Raw genomic sequence first — 19,115 nt, forward strand, 5'->3', positions numbered from 1 at the left:
TTCATAAAGCAGCAGCAGCACAGGATCCACAGTGGAGCTCAGGCCTACCTTCTGCGTCCAACATCTTGGGGATGTCCAGGTGCTTCTCGGCCACCTCAAAGGCGTTGTTCAGATTGGTCACGGGGTCATCCTAAACAACCAATCATTAACCAGTTAGGTCTAGGTCTGAGTTTAGAGATTTTTAGAGCACTGATGTGGACGGGGTTTGATTAGACAGTGTGAAAGTCCGTCTACCTTTCGGAGGCTGTCGTAATCGATGAGATCGGGTCTGTGTCTGTGGATCAGAGCGTTGAAGGCGAGGCCGTCCTTCCAGCTGTCGGACAGTGAGAGCAGACGAGATGAGAGGGAGGCTGTGATGGGGGTGTGTGGGGGGGTCACGGTAACATGACACTATACACTACATACATACACTCCTCACTAAAAGTTAGAGATATTCAGCTTTCAGGTGAAGTTTCAGGATGAACCTAAAATGCATTCTAACCTTTCCAGGTGAACTTAATGTGACCTTCTCTAAACCTTTGAATGCACATGTCCAACTGTTCAGTGTCTCAGTACTTTCTGCACCAGCTGCTGTTCTCTAACAAGAAGCTTAACAGCAACATTCACAACAGGTTTGATCCATGAATCCACCAATACATTTCCTGCTTCAGTTAGAATTGGTATTTAAACAGTCCTCCTCATCCTGCTGTTCACATTCTGACATCATGAGACCAAGACGACACCTAACAGTTGATCAGCAGCACCTCAACACTGGAGGCTTCAAACAGGAAGTCCTCAGACGGAGGTGTTCACTGAGCTTAGAGGGTCACAGAGTGTCATCAGGAGGTTGGAACAGTGATACAGAGACTGGAAGAGTCACAGAAAGGAGAGGAGTGGACGTCCTTTGGCCACGTCCCAATTTATTGAGGCACTGAACATGTTTTGTTGTGGTTTACCTACCACTGTTGGTAGATTTTCCTTCAATAAATTGTTTAAGATGAATAAAACTACCAGTGCATGCTTCTACTTAAAGGCCCTACTTTCATGATATAATATCACTGTAGCATATATTTCACCTGAAAGTCAAATATCCCTAACTTTTAGTGAGTAGTGTATTTTAGCTGTGATGTGTACGTCTGGCTGCCCTACAAGCCTCCAGCTAGCACTCGCGAAGCCTGATGTCACTTTGAGCTGAAGTCCGAGCGACTGCAAATCTGACTGAACTTAAAACGCCCACAGCAGGTCATAACATCATTACAGCAGAAAATAAGGAGTGAATAAAGTTGACCAAGGTCCACCTTGTCTAGACCACACTGGAATTTGCTCAGTCTGATTGATCAGACCGTTTTTTGGTCTTGAGCAAAACACTGATAATATTTCTAGACACATGCACAACACGAGCTGTGACCTCTGAATCCTTCCCTTCACATACTTGATGCTTCTTTAAAATCCAGTTCAACATGTCAAGTTCCACTTTCTCCAACAGGGGGCGACTTTTCTACACCATAACAGTTGTTTCCTTTCAGCCACATAAAACATTCCTGAACTTTCATTCAGCATTCAACAGTGCATCAATCAACACACATGAAAGTTCCCAGACACATTTTCTCACACACAACTAGTTGTGGTCGCACTGCTCCATGAGAGCGCCTGGTTTCTTTATTTCTTTTTATGATATCAGTATGGTTTTTAAATGCCGTCCAGCTCTGATACCATTAACACTTTTTACATCAGGGCTTCACTGGAGAGTTTGACAGTCCCCAGAGTCCCTCAGGGCTCTTTTAGAGGATTTTCCAACCTCAAGATCAACCAGAATATTGATGAATATCTACAACGAGCCCCTAAAAGCTGAGTTTTGGTCTTTAAGCGTGTTGAGAACAGCTTTCATCCAAGAGAGAATACAGAGCTTTGAAAGACGGAGATCACTCCAGCCGTAACCTCAAGCATGTGCGTTACCTAATGTGGAAGTTCTGCACGTTGACATTCTTGTAGGGAGCGGTCTTCCTCTGGCACCACAGGAGGAGACCCTCCTTCGCAGAGGTCTCTGCAAAGACGGAAAAGATGGAGGGGGAAAAAGGAGAAGGAGAGAGCGAAGTCTGCATTAGTCTGTGGCCACAGTGAGGGAACGTCTCCTCCGTTCATCCAATCACACACTTGAATTGTTTGATTCCATTAACGCTGACGAAAATACTGCAGCGCCCATTTAGGAGAGCGCTTAATATAAACTAGCACAGAGGACTGAAAAGTACCAGGATGTTTTTGTTTACTGCGCGCGCCTGAACAAACACCAGGAAAATATCAGTCCCCCCTCAAATGTGGAGATGTGACTCAGTATCCCTCAAAGAGTCCCACACCCACCAGAGTTAATTCAATACAGACAGTTTTAATTAGCCACCACAGTCGGTCGTACAGACCAACATTTAGAGCGCTAAATAACAAAACACATTCTGGAAACTGGAAGCAGTGCAGTGGAGACACCCAGCAGCGTCTAGCTGACAATAAACCAGGGTTTGTCGCTGTCTAAGTTTTATTAATTTGAAGTCATCAGTGAGGACTCCATCATCTGACAGACTGAACACTTCATCAGTTGAGTGATGAAAATAATCATTAGTTGCAGGAAAAAGTTAAAATCATGGTAATAATTAGATTGGTAGCATATATGTGTGTGTGTGTGTGTGTGTGTGGTACCTTCTACAGAGATGTCCTGGATGGCGAAGCGGAGGATGATGGTCCAGATCATTCCCAGGGTCATCTTGGCGTTTCCGTCCACGATTTCTACACGACAAATAAATACAGGAATAAATAAAAGCCACTTTGATCAATCACCACGTTTTTGGTTGTTTTTTTTTTATTTTTTTTTATTTCATCTCGATTCCCTCTGGACCGTAAAATCTACAATTTACAATCTTGCATCTGCTCCTTCATCTAATAATGCCAACACACCCACTCACAACTGCACTTGGTCCCGTAGCTGACGAATCCACAGCTCGTCCTCCAAGTGTGATCCTCTAACAATGATTTCTTTCAGAAAATAAATTCAATGCAGCCAGTTGGAGCTTTAGAGACGATTGTTTAATACATGGAACAAGAGGCCACATGCGGGCGTTTAATCATTTGAAAAAGGAGAAGATTACTTTCCAGTCAGCACATTAAATGATAACTTCATTATTCTTTTTAAAACCTGGCCTCTATTTTTACATTTTTTGGGGGGTTTTGGTGTTTGTTCCAGCAAAAGCTTGGAGCTCAGACAGCAGCAGTAACAGCGGCTGTGATGTTAATCCTTTGGAGCAACTCAAGTCACCAAAGTACATCCAAACAAAAGTGCTTGTTTTTGCCGCTGACAGGCTCAGATTGTTATTCTAAGTGTCTGAGAGCTTTGTGGAAAGGATCCCTGCAGAGAGAGACCTGGAAGATCCTTTTGGTTTAACCAGAGAACGCCGTTACATCGCTTCCTTCACGGCCACCAGACTCCATTGACAAAAACAGTCATTTTATCTGGCAGGTCACGGGAGTGGCTGCTCCATCAGTTAATATTGTTTTTAAAAAGGTTCAATTCAATATTAGACTCAATCACAGAAACAAACTATTTACAATATTTAGCAATATCTTTGTTCCACACCTCTGATCTGATCGTCTAATGAGACGAACAGATGAGCGAAACGAGTGAAAACACGTACAGCCTGCCACGCCGAAACTTAAATATCATTATCTCTGTTTTCCCACGGCGATCCACAGATATTTGGCAGGTTAATGAACACACACACACACACACACACACACACACATATATATAGAGCAGGACAGTAAGTCATGTGCGATGACATGTTAGTGAGAAAGCATGTAGTGTGGCTCAGATTCCACTCATAGTTCAAACACACACTGAGACTATTTATCCATCGGTCCTTTCATTCCTTCACCTGCTTCATCTTCCCCTTTATCAATCACACTCTCACTGGCAGCTGTCATCTGTTAGTGTGTCCTCCATCGTTTCCATTCTTCACATTCAATTTCCTTTGACGCACACGTTTCTATGCTGCCTCAGTGATTTCTGTTTGTGCTGAAGGAGTGTGTGTGTGTGTGTGTGATAAATTGTGATGCTGTTAGCAAAAGGCTCTTTCTCCACCAACAGACTTTGTGCTTTAACTCCTCACAGAGAGGATTATGGGTGAAGTCAGTGGAGATGTGTCACTAAAAACAACTCATTGTCCTCTTCCATCTTCTAAATCAGCATTTTTCTTTCTGTCTGTTTCCAGTAGATGACCTTTAGTGGGCTGCTTTTATCGAAGGCCAGAAAGAGTGTGTGTGTGTGTGTGTGTGTGTGTGTGTGTGTGTGTGTGTGTGTGTGTAGGACTGCAGTATTTTGGACAGTTTTGTGTTCAATGGTCTTTATTATCAGCGATGTCATGCTGCAGGAATGTCACGTTTGTCTGGACAGAGTAGGAGAAAGGTCACTGTTGAGACAGACACACACACACACACACACACAGGGCAGTGTGTGTGATGTGACTGCCCATCCCAGGACCTCTGTCCTCAACCAGCAGGACGGACCAGAGGCAGACACAGAGGGGGTTTAATGGCGGTTTCCCCCTTTGAGTACAAGCTCTGTTGCTCAGAAGTGCAACACTGGAAAAGAGCCTCAGCTAAATGTCCAGAGGTCGATCAAATAAAAGCACACGTCACTCAGTGCTCCTACATCAGAGGTAAACTAGACCTCTTTAAATAGTGACAGTGACGTGTGTGTGTGTGTGTGTGTGTGTATCAACACATGCTTACCTTCTGCTCCAATAGACACCAGTTTGACTCCCTTGCTGGCGATGAAGTCCAGGGCTTTATTAACGTTGTTGATCTTGTGGACCCTCATCTTGCCTCGCTCAGGCTTGGCTAACCGTTCGCCTGCAGATATAAAACACACACACACACATATATATAAGCACAGGGAAACAGAGTGTGTGAGTGAGTTAGCTCCTGTGGTGATGCGAGCTGAGCTTGTTTCCACAGGCTCAGCAGAACGACATTCAGCCCTGACGGTTAAAGTTACAGCGGGGACGTTGGCCAGCGTCGCTCGCAGCACAAAAAACTGAAGCGAATGTGAAAAAGGAGGCCGCGTGCAAAGTCCGAAACTCATTACGGAGCGACAGCAGAGCAAATGATTTTCTACTACACCAACGGGAGCAGTTTCCCTGCTACAACCTGCAATTAAACACAAGGAAACCCTGAGAGGAGCGCTGTCACACGTGGACAGCAGATCTGCAGCAGGGTGTTCCCGCTGTGAGTCTAAGTGCCTGCCATCCAACTGAAGCTGGAAACCGTCGGCGACCACACCCGGGAACGGACAGAGATGATGTGCATCTCTCAGACCGACGGCTCAGAGACAGAAATCAGGCTACTGATCGATCAGATATCGTTACAACTCTTCCACTAGGCCCGATGCTGTCGTGGTGCAGGTGAGCTTCCTACCTGAGATGACCTCCAGCAGCAGCATGAGTTTGAGCCCATCCCTGAAGTCCTCCTCGATGTTTTCGATCTGCGTGCCGGCCTTCCTCAGGTGGGAGTTACACCACGCCGTGAACGTCTGTGGGGAGAGCACAAGCGGTGATTATTCGTGATGTTTGTACAGCTTTCTATTCACGGTCAACCACTTTGAATTGAGAAGAAAAGAAAATGAAATTCAATGGCCGGGAAGGGAGGTCTTTGATACGACAGGAAGCAGCAGAAGAAAAGGGACAACGATACACAGACATGTGTATTAGACACAATAAAACAATACAGCTGAGGAACAAGAACTGAAATGATGAATAAAACAACTTTAGGTAAACTAAACTTTCTCCTGCTTTTCGTCTCAGCAGCTCTCGAGAGAAACTTTTGGCTCTCTCTTCATATTTTTCTAACATTTTTCATTCTTGTTCCACACTGAAATCATTTCAACTGTGGCCAGAAACGGTAAATAAATCCAGCCTCAGCAGCCTCGTCCCAACAACCAAACACAAACACACCGTCCTGTCACATTTGTCGCACACATTAAAGACCGATGCTGAAAACCTGACAAACTGATCCTGTCTGTGAAAACCAGAGGGGATTCAAACTGAACTCATACTTGTGATTAAATATCAGAATGGTGAACCAAATCCCAAACACAGACATCTGGGAAAAGACACACAGCAGCACAAATCGCACACATCAATCGCCTGCTGGGATCCATGTTTTTGTGCCTCTGGTTCGCCGACATTCTTCAGAAATGTGTTTTGAATCATTTTATTACGAAGGAGTTTGTGGCGCTGAGGTAGGCACGGGACTGTGGGGGCAGCTTTGTCACGCCACTCTCCAAAAACGCCAATTATGGCACATCATCAATCCACGTGTCGAAAACGGACCGTTCTTCTCTGACTGGCTACATAATTTAAGGGAAGTGCCCAAAAAATGCCAAGTGACCAAAATACATGTTCAAAGCCTCTACGGGAGAAAGTCAGTGCCTGTCGTGTAAAAACAGCCTCTTCTGTTACTTCTTAAAGCGTTCGAGCTGATTAAGACCAAGTGCAGGGATCCTCCAGAGGGTTTCAATCTATATTAAAGGTGAGCTGTAAGGGCTGATGTCCATAACGTGAAGGGAGGAGGAGGAAAGGGAGAAGGTGAAAGAAGGAAAGAAGGACTTTTCTTCCAAGCAGAAACGCACCACTTGAAAATGTCAGAAGCCAAAACTGACTTGTTACGAGATGCTGTGTACTCAGCCATCATTATCAAAATGTACAAGAAACAATTAGTTTCAGCTTCTATTTTTGCAAATTAAACCTTTTTGGCTGAGAAATACTGATGTCTCACTATATTCTGTCATTTTATGGACTAAACAACCTAAAAAGTAATAATTAAATACTAATAATAGAAACTAACTGTTGCTCTAAATAATTCTTATTGCAGTTCTGACGTCATCCAGACTAAAACTTCTCCTTTAACTAAACAGAGAAATATTTCAGACAATGAGACTCAACCTAATTAACCCTCACAGCTCCTCCTCTCTCTCCTGCGCTGTGTGTTCACAAACATTATGACAGGGTGCTGCTCGCTGCCCTGCCCCTCTCCCCTCTCCCCTCTCCCCTCTCCCTCTCCCCACCGTCCCACCGTCCCACCGTGGCCACCGGCACAAAGCTCCCATTCAGCCTGCTGGATAATAGCAGCCTTCAGCCCCCTGCACTCTCCCTCAGCCCGCTCCGGCTCTCTGACCCTCCCCCAGACCGCCCGATACCAACCCCCGGCTCCCCCGACACACATATACACACACACACACAATTAGAGGGGGAGCTCTCTCTCTCTCTATACATATGAGACTGGACCAGGACACACACACACACACACACACACACTGTGAGGACAGGGAGGAAGGGAAGGGAAGGGAGATACATTTCACATAAACAAACAGACAAAGTTAGGGGGCAGGAGGTGGAGAGATAGTGCCCCCTGTCCCACACACACACACACACACACAGAGTTAACAACAATGCAGCAGGAAGTGGGCACTGCAATGACAGGAAGTCCCAGCTTAGTTTAGCAGAGAGTCCGAGTGAAGCTGCATTCATCACTGATTACAGAACTTCACATGTCCGTCCAGTTTGTGACCACAAAGCACCAACAATACATTTATTCTTTATTATAACAATAAGCTTGTGGGGCTGTCGTCTGACGGCAACATTACAATAGTGAGCTATTGACAAGCTGAGAGCAGGAGAGGGGACTGGAGTCATCTTAGTCATTTAAATAGCAAAAATGTACCTAAATATATTTCTTTATTCTTATAATACATAAAGTAATTTGCAAAAACAAACCAAAACAACAAAAATGGTGTTGAGCCGCCCTGAACTACTGCAGGGGAAACAACAGGCTCCATGGCTTCAGATGTCTTTTAACTTTGAAAACTCTGTAAATGTGACTTTTATTCAGTAAAGACTAACAGACGAGTTAGTCAGACTGGAGTCAAGGAGGCTCCACTGTTGTAGTTTGTCTTCTTACAAGAAAAAAAGGAAGCTCTCTAAAAACAAATCTCTTTTAAAAAGGAAAGGATTACATTTTAAAAAATGTAAAATAACTAAGCCTGTTTTCCCAGCCAGGCGACGGCATCTCAGCCAGCGGAGCAGAGCGAACAACGGGGGCTTCTGCTTTGGATTTAAGAAGGTAAATGTAGGAATGTGAGCTGCATCAGAGAGCGGCTGGAGTAGAACTGGAAACGTGGGCTGTGCTCCAGCAGGACCGGTGCTGCCGCTGGGAGTGGTGACGAGGAGAGCAACAGAGAAGCCAAACAGCAGCAGGTTCAGACCTGCGTGGGGCCTGGGGACTTTTCCTTCCGTACAACACAACACCAGCACAGATTGTACAGCTGATACTCCTTCACCCCCTCCCAGCTCAGACCCTCGCCCTCTTCAGGGACACTTCAGTCTGACTTCAGAGCTGCTGAGAGAGGGCCGTCCATCAGGCTCAAGGAAGCAAAAACTTCTAACTGAGAACTCTGTTGAGTTCGGCTCTAATGTGGGGAAGTGCAGCGCTCCTCCGGCTCCTTTAAGTCGCTCAGGGACAACAAGGTGTGGTGCTGCTGTGTGCTGGGAACAGCACAGAGAGCTGACCGCACACTGGAGCAAAGAAAGCAGCTACAACAACTTCTTTTTCTCTCTCACACTTCCTCATCACGCTGCATTTCTCCTCCTTCATACAACTGAATAATAAACTTGCTTTAAAAGCACTTTGAGCATGTGACAGACTACCTTTGACTTCCTATCTTGTGACATCTCAGGCAGGTTGTAACACGCACAAAACTATTGTCCCGAGCATTATTTTAAATATTAACCTCGCTGTGCCTCAACCAAACCAGCCTGTGTTACAGCATCCTCATATTTAAGTGCCTTTCATGTCAGAGGAGTTCTAGTTTTTATTCTGAGGCTAATCTGCTTGTTGGATTGGCCGAATTTAAAGCAAACTGAGCCTAATTCCTGGAGAGAGTGACCCAGCAGGGCGAAGCCTGTTAAACCCGTCCATGCGGCCGCTCCGTGTTGGCTACACAGATCACGTCAGATGAGAGGATTTCTGACCTGAGCTGAGGGCAGATAACGAGCTGCAGGCTGTGCGGAGAGCAAAGCTGGATCTGAGTGTTAAGACGGTTTACATTTTAGGCAGAGAGCTCGTGCTCTCATCCTCTCGCCTCTATTGCATAACTGTTGCAGCCGCAGTGGAGAACATCCTCTGTTATTACTGCTGCACGGACCCCTCGCTGACCTCACTGTTCAACCTTAACATGTAATCACGCTGATGTGTTTTAAAGCTGCTTTTGGCAATTTTACACGTGTGCAGCTCAAAAGGCCTAAATATTTATAAAAATGTTGCTATCTAATACAACATAACCCTTTAATGGGATTAAACTGCAGCCTGGGAGTGAACTGCAGGCTGTTTTGAGGCAGTTTTGTCTGATTTAACGGATGAAAAGTTTGTTGCAGGACAAGAGGACGTGCATTTTCACGTGATAACTGAGGCCTGGATGAAAAACAGGGCGACTCCAGCTCTAATGAGCTCATCACACAATAAAAACGCACCAGGGCGATGAGTTGTCCATTACTCAGGCACAGATAACATGAACTAGCAGGTACATCTATCATTATCATTATCAAACAACTATATGACGGTAGGAGGCATCCTGCCGCTAATGTGCTGCTTTCCAAAGGGCGACGCAGCGTGTGTGATGAAGGTTCAGGTCCTCAGGGTGCAGAAATCTTTGTTGTTTGTGTCTGGAAGTAGTTAAGATGTCCAACAGCTCTTCCTCAGTGGCAGATATACAACAGTCTCCTCGCTGCTTTACTGCTGCACGAGTGAGGAGAAGAAGAGGAGCCTGACGGGGTCTATTGGGGTCAGCTGTTTGATCTACACACACACACACACACACACACACACACACACAGCAGAGTCAGTGTGACCCCATCAGTCTTTCAACTCTGATCTCTAACTGTGCCTGAAGGGTCAGAGGTCAAGGTTCAGATAGATATCATTCATTTGAAAGAGAGACACTCAGCAGCAGCTTCACACTCTACAATGCAAACATATGAGCAGTAACACACACACACACACACACACACACACACACACACACACACACACCACTCCTTGGACGGGAATGTGCTCAAGACGCACACACACACACACACACACACACACACACACACACACACACACACACACACACACACACACACACACCATATCATATCATATCTTATCTTTATCTAGCTTACTGCAACGCTGTTTCAGCCATACATACACACCAATTATCCCCCACACCCAATTTCTAAATGCATGTGCAATTTTCTGATTACAGCACCTTACTTGTAAATATACCCATGAGTGCGCACGCACACACACACACACACAGACACACACACACACACACACACACACACACACACACACAGACAGACACACACGGGTGTGTCTTGCTGCACTTGGGAAGAATGAGCCAGGTTGAACACAATGTTATTGCTCAACCACCTTGGCATTCTCCGCATGTTGTCAGCAGCGTGTGTGTGTGTGTGTGCGAGTGTGTGTGTGTTTTCTAGATCTCACACCCTTTTTCTCGCTCACACCGATGAGCTCACTCTTAAAGCTGCTTCACACACCGACAGCCTCCTGTTTCTGAGGCAGCTCGTCATTTCTATCATTCACTCATTCTGACTCACTTTTTTTTAAATCAAACAACTGTTAGAGGTGATTAAAATATGTAACCACGTCACATCGAACCCTGAGATGACTCCTAAAAACAGTCACACCTACAAGCTACACTCATCATCTCATTCAAGGTGTTTATCGATATGACTCATGTGTTCTGAGCTCATCTCACACTCCCATGGTCAAGGTCCAGCCACACACACACTCACGGCCCGTACACAGGCACTCACAGCGCTTCATATAGACGCAATTAACCGTTCTGACTGACTCTATGACGAGATGAAGCATCCCGGTGAAACACTACGACGCCTTTCATCCCCTTATGTTAACGACTGGCACCTTTTGAGAGGGCGGTTTGAATTAATTAGGCAACAGCGTTCGTCCTCCGCACTGCAAAGCTTAATGTTTGAATTCACCTCCAATAATCCTAAACCCTGGAACGCTGCAGCAAATGTGGAAAAAAAAAAGAGAGAGAAAGCGGAAGAGCAACAGAGGAAGAGCGGCGGTGACTTGGGGAGGTTAGGAAGTGAGTCGGGAACAATAGCTGCTCACATCCAGACCTGCTGCTCCACAGGGGCTGCACAACATCAAACAATGTCAGATTTGTTGGAAAGACGAGCTCCAAGGTGTAAATGTGGCCTGTTGTAGGAATGAGAAGCACAACGCAGCGTCAGGGAGTGAAAGAGGCAAATGTCAGACGGCGGCAGATGGCAAGCTGTTGCACCAAATAGCAGATCTGTACTGCTAGTTAAAGGAGTTATATGGGGACCTGCTGGCAGGAGGTACAACCTCAAGGAACGTGGAGGGAGCCAGACTAGACTGGACTGGCTGTACCAGACAAACCTGGGCCAAAACCATGCTGGCCTGGCCCTGTGAATAAAGCTCAGCAACTAGTCTGGTCTGGCCTGACACAAGGCCTCCTATTCTTAGAGCCACGGCAATTAAAAAAGGGCTGTGGCGTGCGACACAGCAGCTCTGCTAACTATTGTCGCACACTCTTTCGCTTTAAGCGCCCCAGAGGACAGGTTGGTCTTTGTGCCTGAGCGTACAGAGCAGGCAGACTTTCCCATGTCAACACTTACAGACTCATACGTGTACAGCATCTGCATGGCAAGCATGACGTTGACTCTTTAACTTTAGGCACAAAGTAACTGATTAAATACTGCGGACTTTGACTGAATCTATAGAAGTAGATCTCTGCTGCACGCTGAAGCTCACTATAAGACATAAACAGAAATAAACATTACAACAACTGCTTTTTACATCCACGCTGAGCTCAAACACATCTGGAGCCAAATACAAAATAGAAATAGCTGCTGTAGATTCCACTGCACTCCATTCATACAGCAGCGCTGTAACTGGATATGCTGCCTGCTACCGTAGAGCTGCTGCTGCTGCACCGGTCTAGAGTCTCAGTGCAGGAACCCGACACCGGCCCACAGGGGCCACGCTGGGACCAGGGAGGGATCCCGGTGCATCGGTGCATGGGTCTGTCTGACAAGCGAGGGGCTGAGAGGGAAGAACCAGGCTGGAGCCCAACGAGCCAACAGCTGCTGTAATGTTTCTGAGCAGCCTTGGGAAACTGTTGACATCCAAACACACACACACACACACACACACACACACAGAATTGGCTGCATCTCGGAGAAATGATGAATGATAAAGATGAACTGGAACGCAGTGCCAAAGCCAAGTGTGGTGGATCTAGAGAGAGAAGAAAACGCTGGCCAAGATGTTCGTCAGCAGAATACTAGCGGTCACCAGAGTGCCGCTAATCCTGAGCGAAGACAGCGAAGAGGAGGAAGAATTGGATTAGGAAGAGGAGGAGAGCGGGGAGAAGGAAGCAGAGCTCTGCTGCAGAGCTTCTTCTAGTCTCATTATCCTCTCAAGTCTGGACAGGTGATCATTAACATGTGTGCACAAACACACACACAGTGGGGAGCCTCCCACTTGCTTCATGTGCTGACAGGTAGTCAGTAAAGCAGAGCTGTAATATGGGTACAATCTCTCACCAAACACACACACACACACACACACACACACACACACACACACACACACACACACACACACACCTCCCAGAGGGAGCTGACAAACATGTAATTGCCGTGTACTCCTCGGCCGACCTAATGCCCTTCAGATATGTCATTATGTGAGTCAACTGCTTAACACAGACTGTTTTCAGCAAGCTTCATCGACTGCGTCCAGCCAGACACACACCTCCCTGGGGGGGGGGGGGGGCCTCCATACAGCAGCTAACAGAAACAAAGGAAAGGGAGGATGAAGGAGAGGACAGGAGGGAAGGGGGGAGGAAACACAAGGCAGGAGAGGAGGAGGAGAGGAAGTCTGGAGGTGATCAAAAGAAGGAAGAGGAGAAAATAGTGGAAAAGTGATGAGGCAAGAAAGAGGAAGAAGAGAGACGAGAAATGTGACAAAGCTAAAGTTTGAACAGTCAGCAGCTCCGGAGGAGAATAAACGAGGGATCACAGATGGGTGAACGTGGGATAAGACGGTGAAAAGAATAAAAGCTACTTGGTGCGATGAAACATGGAAGCTGAGGAGGAGGAAGAGGAGGAGGAGGAGGAGGAGGAGGGTGTTTCTAAATGAACACACCATTAAACGATGGATGTAAAATGAAAGACAGAACAAACAGAAAAGTTTCTCCTGGAAACACAGAGGAACCATTTACGCTTTAGATTAGTTAATGAGACGCTCTGACCCCGAGATCACTGCTGCCAGAGGAGATGGACGGAGCGAGGAAGAGGAGACAGGACGAGTCACTGAGATAAGTGTGTGTCTGTGTGTGTGTGTGTGTGTGTACTGGGTAACCAGAACAGAAGAAGACGCTCAAATGACTGTCACATTTCTGTATCCCCAAAAGACTCACACACACACACACAAGCTTCCTTTACATTTCTTCGATCTCTCTAACTTCTTGCTAAAAATAAAGAACTTCATTATTTTTCCACAGCAAATAGATTTTAAAGTCATTTGACATTTTACAGGCCAGAAATGACTTTTCCTCAACAATGACTCGGCTGGAATGACGTCTGTTACCAGGCCGAACTAGTCAGCAGCTGCCTGGTGGCTTTTAGTGATTTGCAACCGTTTTATGAGAGGAGACCTAAATGTGGAGAGAGAGGGGGGAGAGAGGAGAGGAAATAAGGGAGGGAGGAGGGAGGAGAAAGGGAGGGAAGGGGTAAAGTGTCAAGCGATGTGGTTATTTGTTCATTTATTTATGCCTCTTCCTGTCTTTGTTGCTCAAAGAGTCCGGCCGGGGGTCAGATTGCACAGCCGCTGACGGAGACCTGTGTGTGTGTGTGTGTGTGTGTGTGTGTGTGTGTGTGTGTGTGTGTACCTGCCCCTTCCGACCTATTTTAGGATCAGCGAGGAACTCTTACAAAAGACTGGTACAGTATTTTAACAGTCTGTGATACAGTGAATAAATAGCAAAAGACATATTAACATAATAAAATAAACTGTGTGTGTGTGTGTGTGTGTGTGTGTGTGTTAAATAACATTAATGGTACTTTTCCTGTTTTTTCCTTGAATTAAAAGCAGGGATTTTCTTCCTCTTTGCAAATTTACAAGTTGCTAAATGTTTCATTCGACAGTCGTTTCATTTGAATTCATCACATTCACCTGCCCACTGACAATCAGAGTAACAGAGCAGAATGATTCTGTAATCTTCAGGCGTAGTAACATTATTAGTATTATTGTTTTCTAATCTGGTTGGCAGAAGAAAGCTGGTGGAAATCACCCATCTGGGTTTGTCACATATCATAAACACCACACTCTCTGGCAAACCCCTTTTTATGGCCTCCATCTCGTCCAGTTTGTGTATTTCAACAGGACTCTGTGAGTGTGTGCCGTCGGCTGTGTGTCAGTACAAACTGCTGGGGACTTTGGGGCACGTTGCTCCACATCACATAGTTCCAGTGTTGCATAACTGAGTGTTGACACCAGCCGACACAACAGCTCCAAGTTCATTTCTTAACCTGCTCGGCTGGCACGTTTATCCACGACTGAGCACACACACACACACACAAAGGTTTGATGTCTCACTGAACGACGTGGTAGTTCTGAATGATTCGGCCGTTGGTCGGACCGAACCCACCAGCCTGCTGATAATTACACCAATCCACCGCATGTACGTCACACACAGACAAGCTCACCGGGAGCTTAGAAACATTAATCCTCTGAAGTATGTGTGATCAGTGTGGCTCTTAAGAGGCCACATTTAAGAAGTGATACAGAAAGAAAGAAAGAAAGAAATCGCTCTTCCTTAAAAGGTAATCAGTAAGTTACTGTGAAGCAATAAGCTGGAAGAGTCGGCGAGGGCGGGGTCCCCTCCCACCCCGAGCGGTAGGAATAGATGGCATCCATGTTTAATGAAGGGAAAACTCAAAAGGCCTTCAGGACAAATCAAACTTCATGACCAGCTTAGCGTGCGTGTGTGTGTGTGCGTGTGTGTGTGTGTGTGTGCGTGTGTGTGTGTGTGTGTGTGTGTGTGTGTGTGGAAGGTTATTGTTCCTCCCAACCTAAACCCTGAGAAATGTCAACATCTGCCTTTAGATGAGATAAGATAAGATGTTCCTTTATTAGCCCCACAGCGGGGAAATTCACTGTCACAGCAGCAAGGAAGCAAAAGTAAAAGAAAAAGAACTTCAATAAAATAATTAATAAAGTCGTGTGTGGAGCCATAAAACGTTTATACAGTTAAAATAAGTGTGAAGGATCATTTGGCTGCTCAGCCACCAAAACCCTCTCCCAGGTTCCCCCCACGTGAGAGGAGGAGCCGGCGTGAGTCGAGCGGAGAGAATCGCGTCCTGTTTGTTCTGATAAATGAGTTTTTGTCACCAGCTTCAATGCTTCGGCGACAGCTCAGTGTAGGAGGAAGCTGGGGGGGTTAAAATGTAATGAGACTCTGAGACTCTTCCTGGGATTACATGAAGAGAGAGAGAGGGAGGGAGGGAGACACTCTGAGATGTGCTCTTTGATCTAGTATCTGGAACGGGGTCTGTGATGAGGGCGGGGGTGGAGGAAGATGAGAGAGGAAGAGTCCAAGCAAACAGTGGATGTTAACGGCAAATAAAAAAAGGTTTTATGAACTAAACACAAACAGAAGTTGGTTTGTTTTGAGAAGCAGAACGCAGATTTTATTTGCATGCAAATGTCATTAATTACTACTTTCCACATGTGTCTCGTTTCCCACATCTGGATAAGAAGCCACAGACGAATCAAATAAGGAGGTTTTGTTGTCTCAACTCTCTGGCGCTCTCTCTGCGTTGTCTCGTGGAAGAGACTCCGCCCAACAAAAAAAAAAAAAAAAACCCACAAACGTCTCTCTTCCATTTGCCAGGTCTGCGTAGCTGGGACAGGAAGACAGGGGAAGGTGAGGGGTGAGGAGGGAGGGGAGAGACAGAACGAGGGAGAGAGAGACGGAGAGCAGAGTTGGCGGATGAACGAGTGTCAGCGCTGCCGAACATGACAGAGATGTCAGGAATGCCAGCTATGTTCTTCCTCCCTCCGACTCCCTTTCTAGCTACGCTCTCCTCCCCTCATCCACTTCATTTCCTTCCTTGTCTGGGCCACCTCAGCGTTACTGCTTCTGTAAGTCCAAACAGATAAAGCCTGTGATGTGTCCTTCCTCACAAAAGGCTCTGGTCTGGTGCTGCAACACTAAAGTGGGTCCACAGAGTAGATCACATCAGATCATTAGAGGGACGACTCTCAAAATAAAGACTATTAGCTTCTTACTACAAGTGACGGAGTCCCACAGGGACACGTCCTTCTGCCAAAGTTAGAGACGATCATTTGACCGACGTCTGCATTTGTGTTTTCTTCTCACTGGTTGGAAACATGTGGAAACTTTCCAGGAGGATTCAGGAACATTTGAATCAAACCTCTGACACCAGGATCAACACCACCCACAAAGACCGTTAACCTCTTACTATCTAATAGCCCGTTGTGCTTTCTGTTCAACACTGAGTTTGGCTGTTGTTTATGAATAATTCATGAAAGAGGAAAAGTACTTTGCAGCTCCACAGAGTATTTCAACTGCAGAGGCTCATTAACAAACCATAAAGAGCGAAAATCTTAAACTATCAAATTCTCTGGTGCTGTTAAATGTGAGTGGGCACTCAATTAGTACTTCTCAGTACCAGAGCAATCTGCTGCTGAGTTATTGTCTCGTATAAAAGGTCTGACGTGACTCTGATGTGGAGCTCCTCGCTCAGCCGGAGCTCTGGAAAGCTGCGAAGATGAGTCTCTCTCTTAAGACGCTACACAAGCCATTGGTTTTGTTTTACGTTCTCTTTCCTCTCTTACTTTGCTTCTGTCTCTTTCCTGCTCACCCAGAAACGCCTCACACGCTGTGAGCTTAAGGTTAACTGCATAAGATCAGCTCAAAGAAGCAGCGAGGGGAGAAGAAAACCCCACATGAGAGCGATTCACCCAGGACGGGGTCAGCATTTCCCTCCGAGTGTGTGTGTGTGTGTGTGTGTGTCTGTTTCTCTCATATCACGCCATCACTTCTCTCTCTCTCTCCTCAGCCAATCAGCAATCAAGTACTCCACTTCCTGTCTTTAGAGGCACAGCACAGGAAACAGCGGGGGCGGAGGATGTCCATGTTAATTCTCCAGGAATGTGTGCGGCTGAATCCATCTGTACGAGACGTAAAACATCAAGCCCTGGGCAAAGTTGTAAAAAAAATGGGGGGGGATTTATGGCCTCCTGTCCCGTGACACATCACGACGACAATGGGGTTAAGAAGGAAAGAGCGCGGGCAGTTTGTAAAGGCCTGCTGCGCTGTGACGAATCAAATAACGGAGGTGAGTCACGTAGAAAGTGGAGTGAGGTCAGTGGGAGAGAAGTGAGAGCAGAAAGGCTACGGGAGGTGAGAGGTGGCTGTGCTGCGTTCAAGTGCCATCGTCCGCTTCAGCACTTTACTCTCAGGGGGTTTTTAAAGTCAGCAGCACAGCAGAAACTTCTTCTTGTTCATTTAGATAAACGCCGCCGAAGGTGATGAGGCCTCGCCATTAGAGGCCGCCACGCACTGATGTTCACACAGGAAAAACTTTTCAGACGTCCCAACCTGCCAGCAGCTTATTAGACAGAGTTTAGTAACCCATTAAACTCAGGTAGTCAAATCATTGTGAGAAACAACCATTACAACCGTCCCAGAGCCTGAAGAGCTCATTTAATCGCTAAGCTTTGCCTCCACGAACAGCAGCAGTTCAAACAGAGGTGCTGTTATTTGGTTTCTGACCTGCACAGATGAAGCAGCCTAAACAGGAGGAGATGTTCAAACAGCACACTTCAGCGTGAAATGTTGTTTTATCACTTGAGCCGTGGCTGAATCGAAATGTGAATAATTTACAGTGATCCTATTACAGGCACACCGTCTCTGCTCAGACGGCCAATAACAGGACGGCTTACTCACTTCTTACCAACACAGATAGAAATCTGCTCCAGGTAACAAGGAAAACAGCCTTGGATGTTACCACAGGACTTCCCAGACTGCTCAGCTCCAGAGGCCACACCCCAGACACACAAAAAGGCGCCGTAATTATGAAGATAAGGACGGGTGTTGCAATGATCGACTGCATTTTGATAATGGCGGATCTTAAACGTGGCCCACGAGCCGAGAGCTGAATGACTCAACCGGGCCGTCGTTTCACAAGCGACAGGGACGTTTGGAAAGTTTCTGCTACTCTTGACTCACACCACCATGCAGAGACATAACACAAGCTCACCTGCTTTTACTGAAACATGCTTCAAACTTAAAACTCAACTGTACTGAATAAAAAAGATTAATTTGATTTAAATATTTGCACACACACACACACACAGAGACAACAAGGCAGCATACAGTTTGTTATACAGTTAAGGATCTGATTCACATGCCTGGTCGGCCCAGACTAACGCCTGGAGAGCAAGCCAGGGTCATGGATAATGCCTGGAAACTGCCATGCAACTCCACACAATGGAACAGGACCGTGTGTACAGGGGAAACAGACCAACAGATAAGGAACAAAAAGTTTAAGCAACAGGTTCAGCTCCCCTTCTTATCGCTGCCGTGTCTCTGGCTGACCCTCGCACTCCTTACTACTGCTCATTTAGGAGGACTATTCCCCGACTGCACCGTAGTTAGTCTAATTTGTTCGTCAGCTCAGTGTCGGAGTCACACGCAGAAACTTTACGCTGCGACGACCTGCAGAGGGCTTGCACTTTGCCGGCTCACCACTTGAGCCTTAACTTGGCCACAAATCAAGTTAAATTATCACAAGTCAATAGAGAGTGAGCTAAAAACGGCAGGCGGTCCTGTGACTGTTTAACAAAGATGTCTCCTTCGACCTTGCCGGAGTTAACGTTTGCCTCTTAGTGACGTCACTGCGTCCTTCCAGTTATTTATTTCTCACATTTGCAGCTGCAGGAGTTGGTCC

The 19,115-nt window shown here is 46.3% G+C and overlaps 1 protein-coding gene across 2 annotated transcripts in view; it reads right to left on the bottom strand.

The window, feature by feature from the left end:
* The window catches only part of actn4 (actinin, alpha 4), a 50,754-nt gene that overhangs the window by 13,486 nt on the left and 18,153 nt on the right, over nucleotides 1-19,115 (bottom strand). For both annotated transcript variants that reach the window (XM_070828756.1, XM_070828755.1), the window contains exons 2-7: nucleotides 5,437-5,551; nucleotides 4,753-4,872; nucleotides 2,668-2,754; nucleotides 1,936-2,023; nucleotides 235-313; nucleotides 49-130 (exon numbers count right to left, since the gene is read on the bottom strand). In XM_070828756.1, coding sequence (XP_070684857.1) covers nucleotides 49-130; nucleotides 235-313; nucleotides 1,936-2,023; nucleotides 2,668-2,754; nucleotides 4,753-4,872; nucleotides 5,437-5,551 — 571 coding nt within the window. The remainder of the gene's footprint in view (nucleotides 1-48; nucleotides 131-234; nucleotides 314-1,935; nucleotides 2,024-2,667; nucleotides 2,755-4,752; nucleotides 4,873-5,436; nucleotides 5,552-19,115) is intronic.

The sequence above is a fragment of the Pempheris klunzingeri genome, chromosome 4, assembly GCF_042242105.1.
Source record: "Pempheris klunzingeri isolate RE-2024b chromosome 4, fPemKlu1.hap1, whole genome shotgun sequence".
NCBI lineage: Eukaryota > Metazoa > Chordata > Actinopteri > Acropomatiformes > Pempheridae > Pempheris > Pempheris klunzingeri.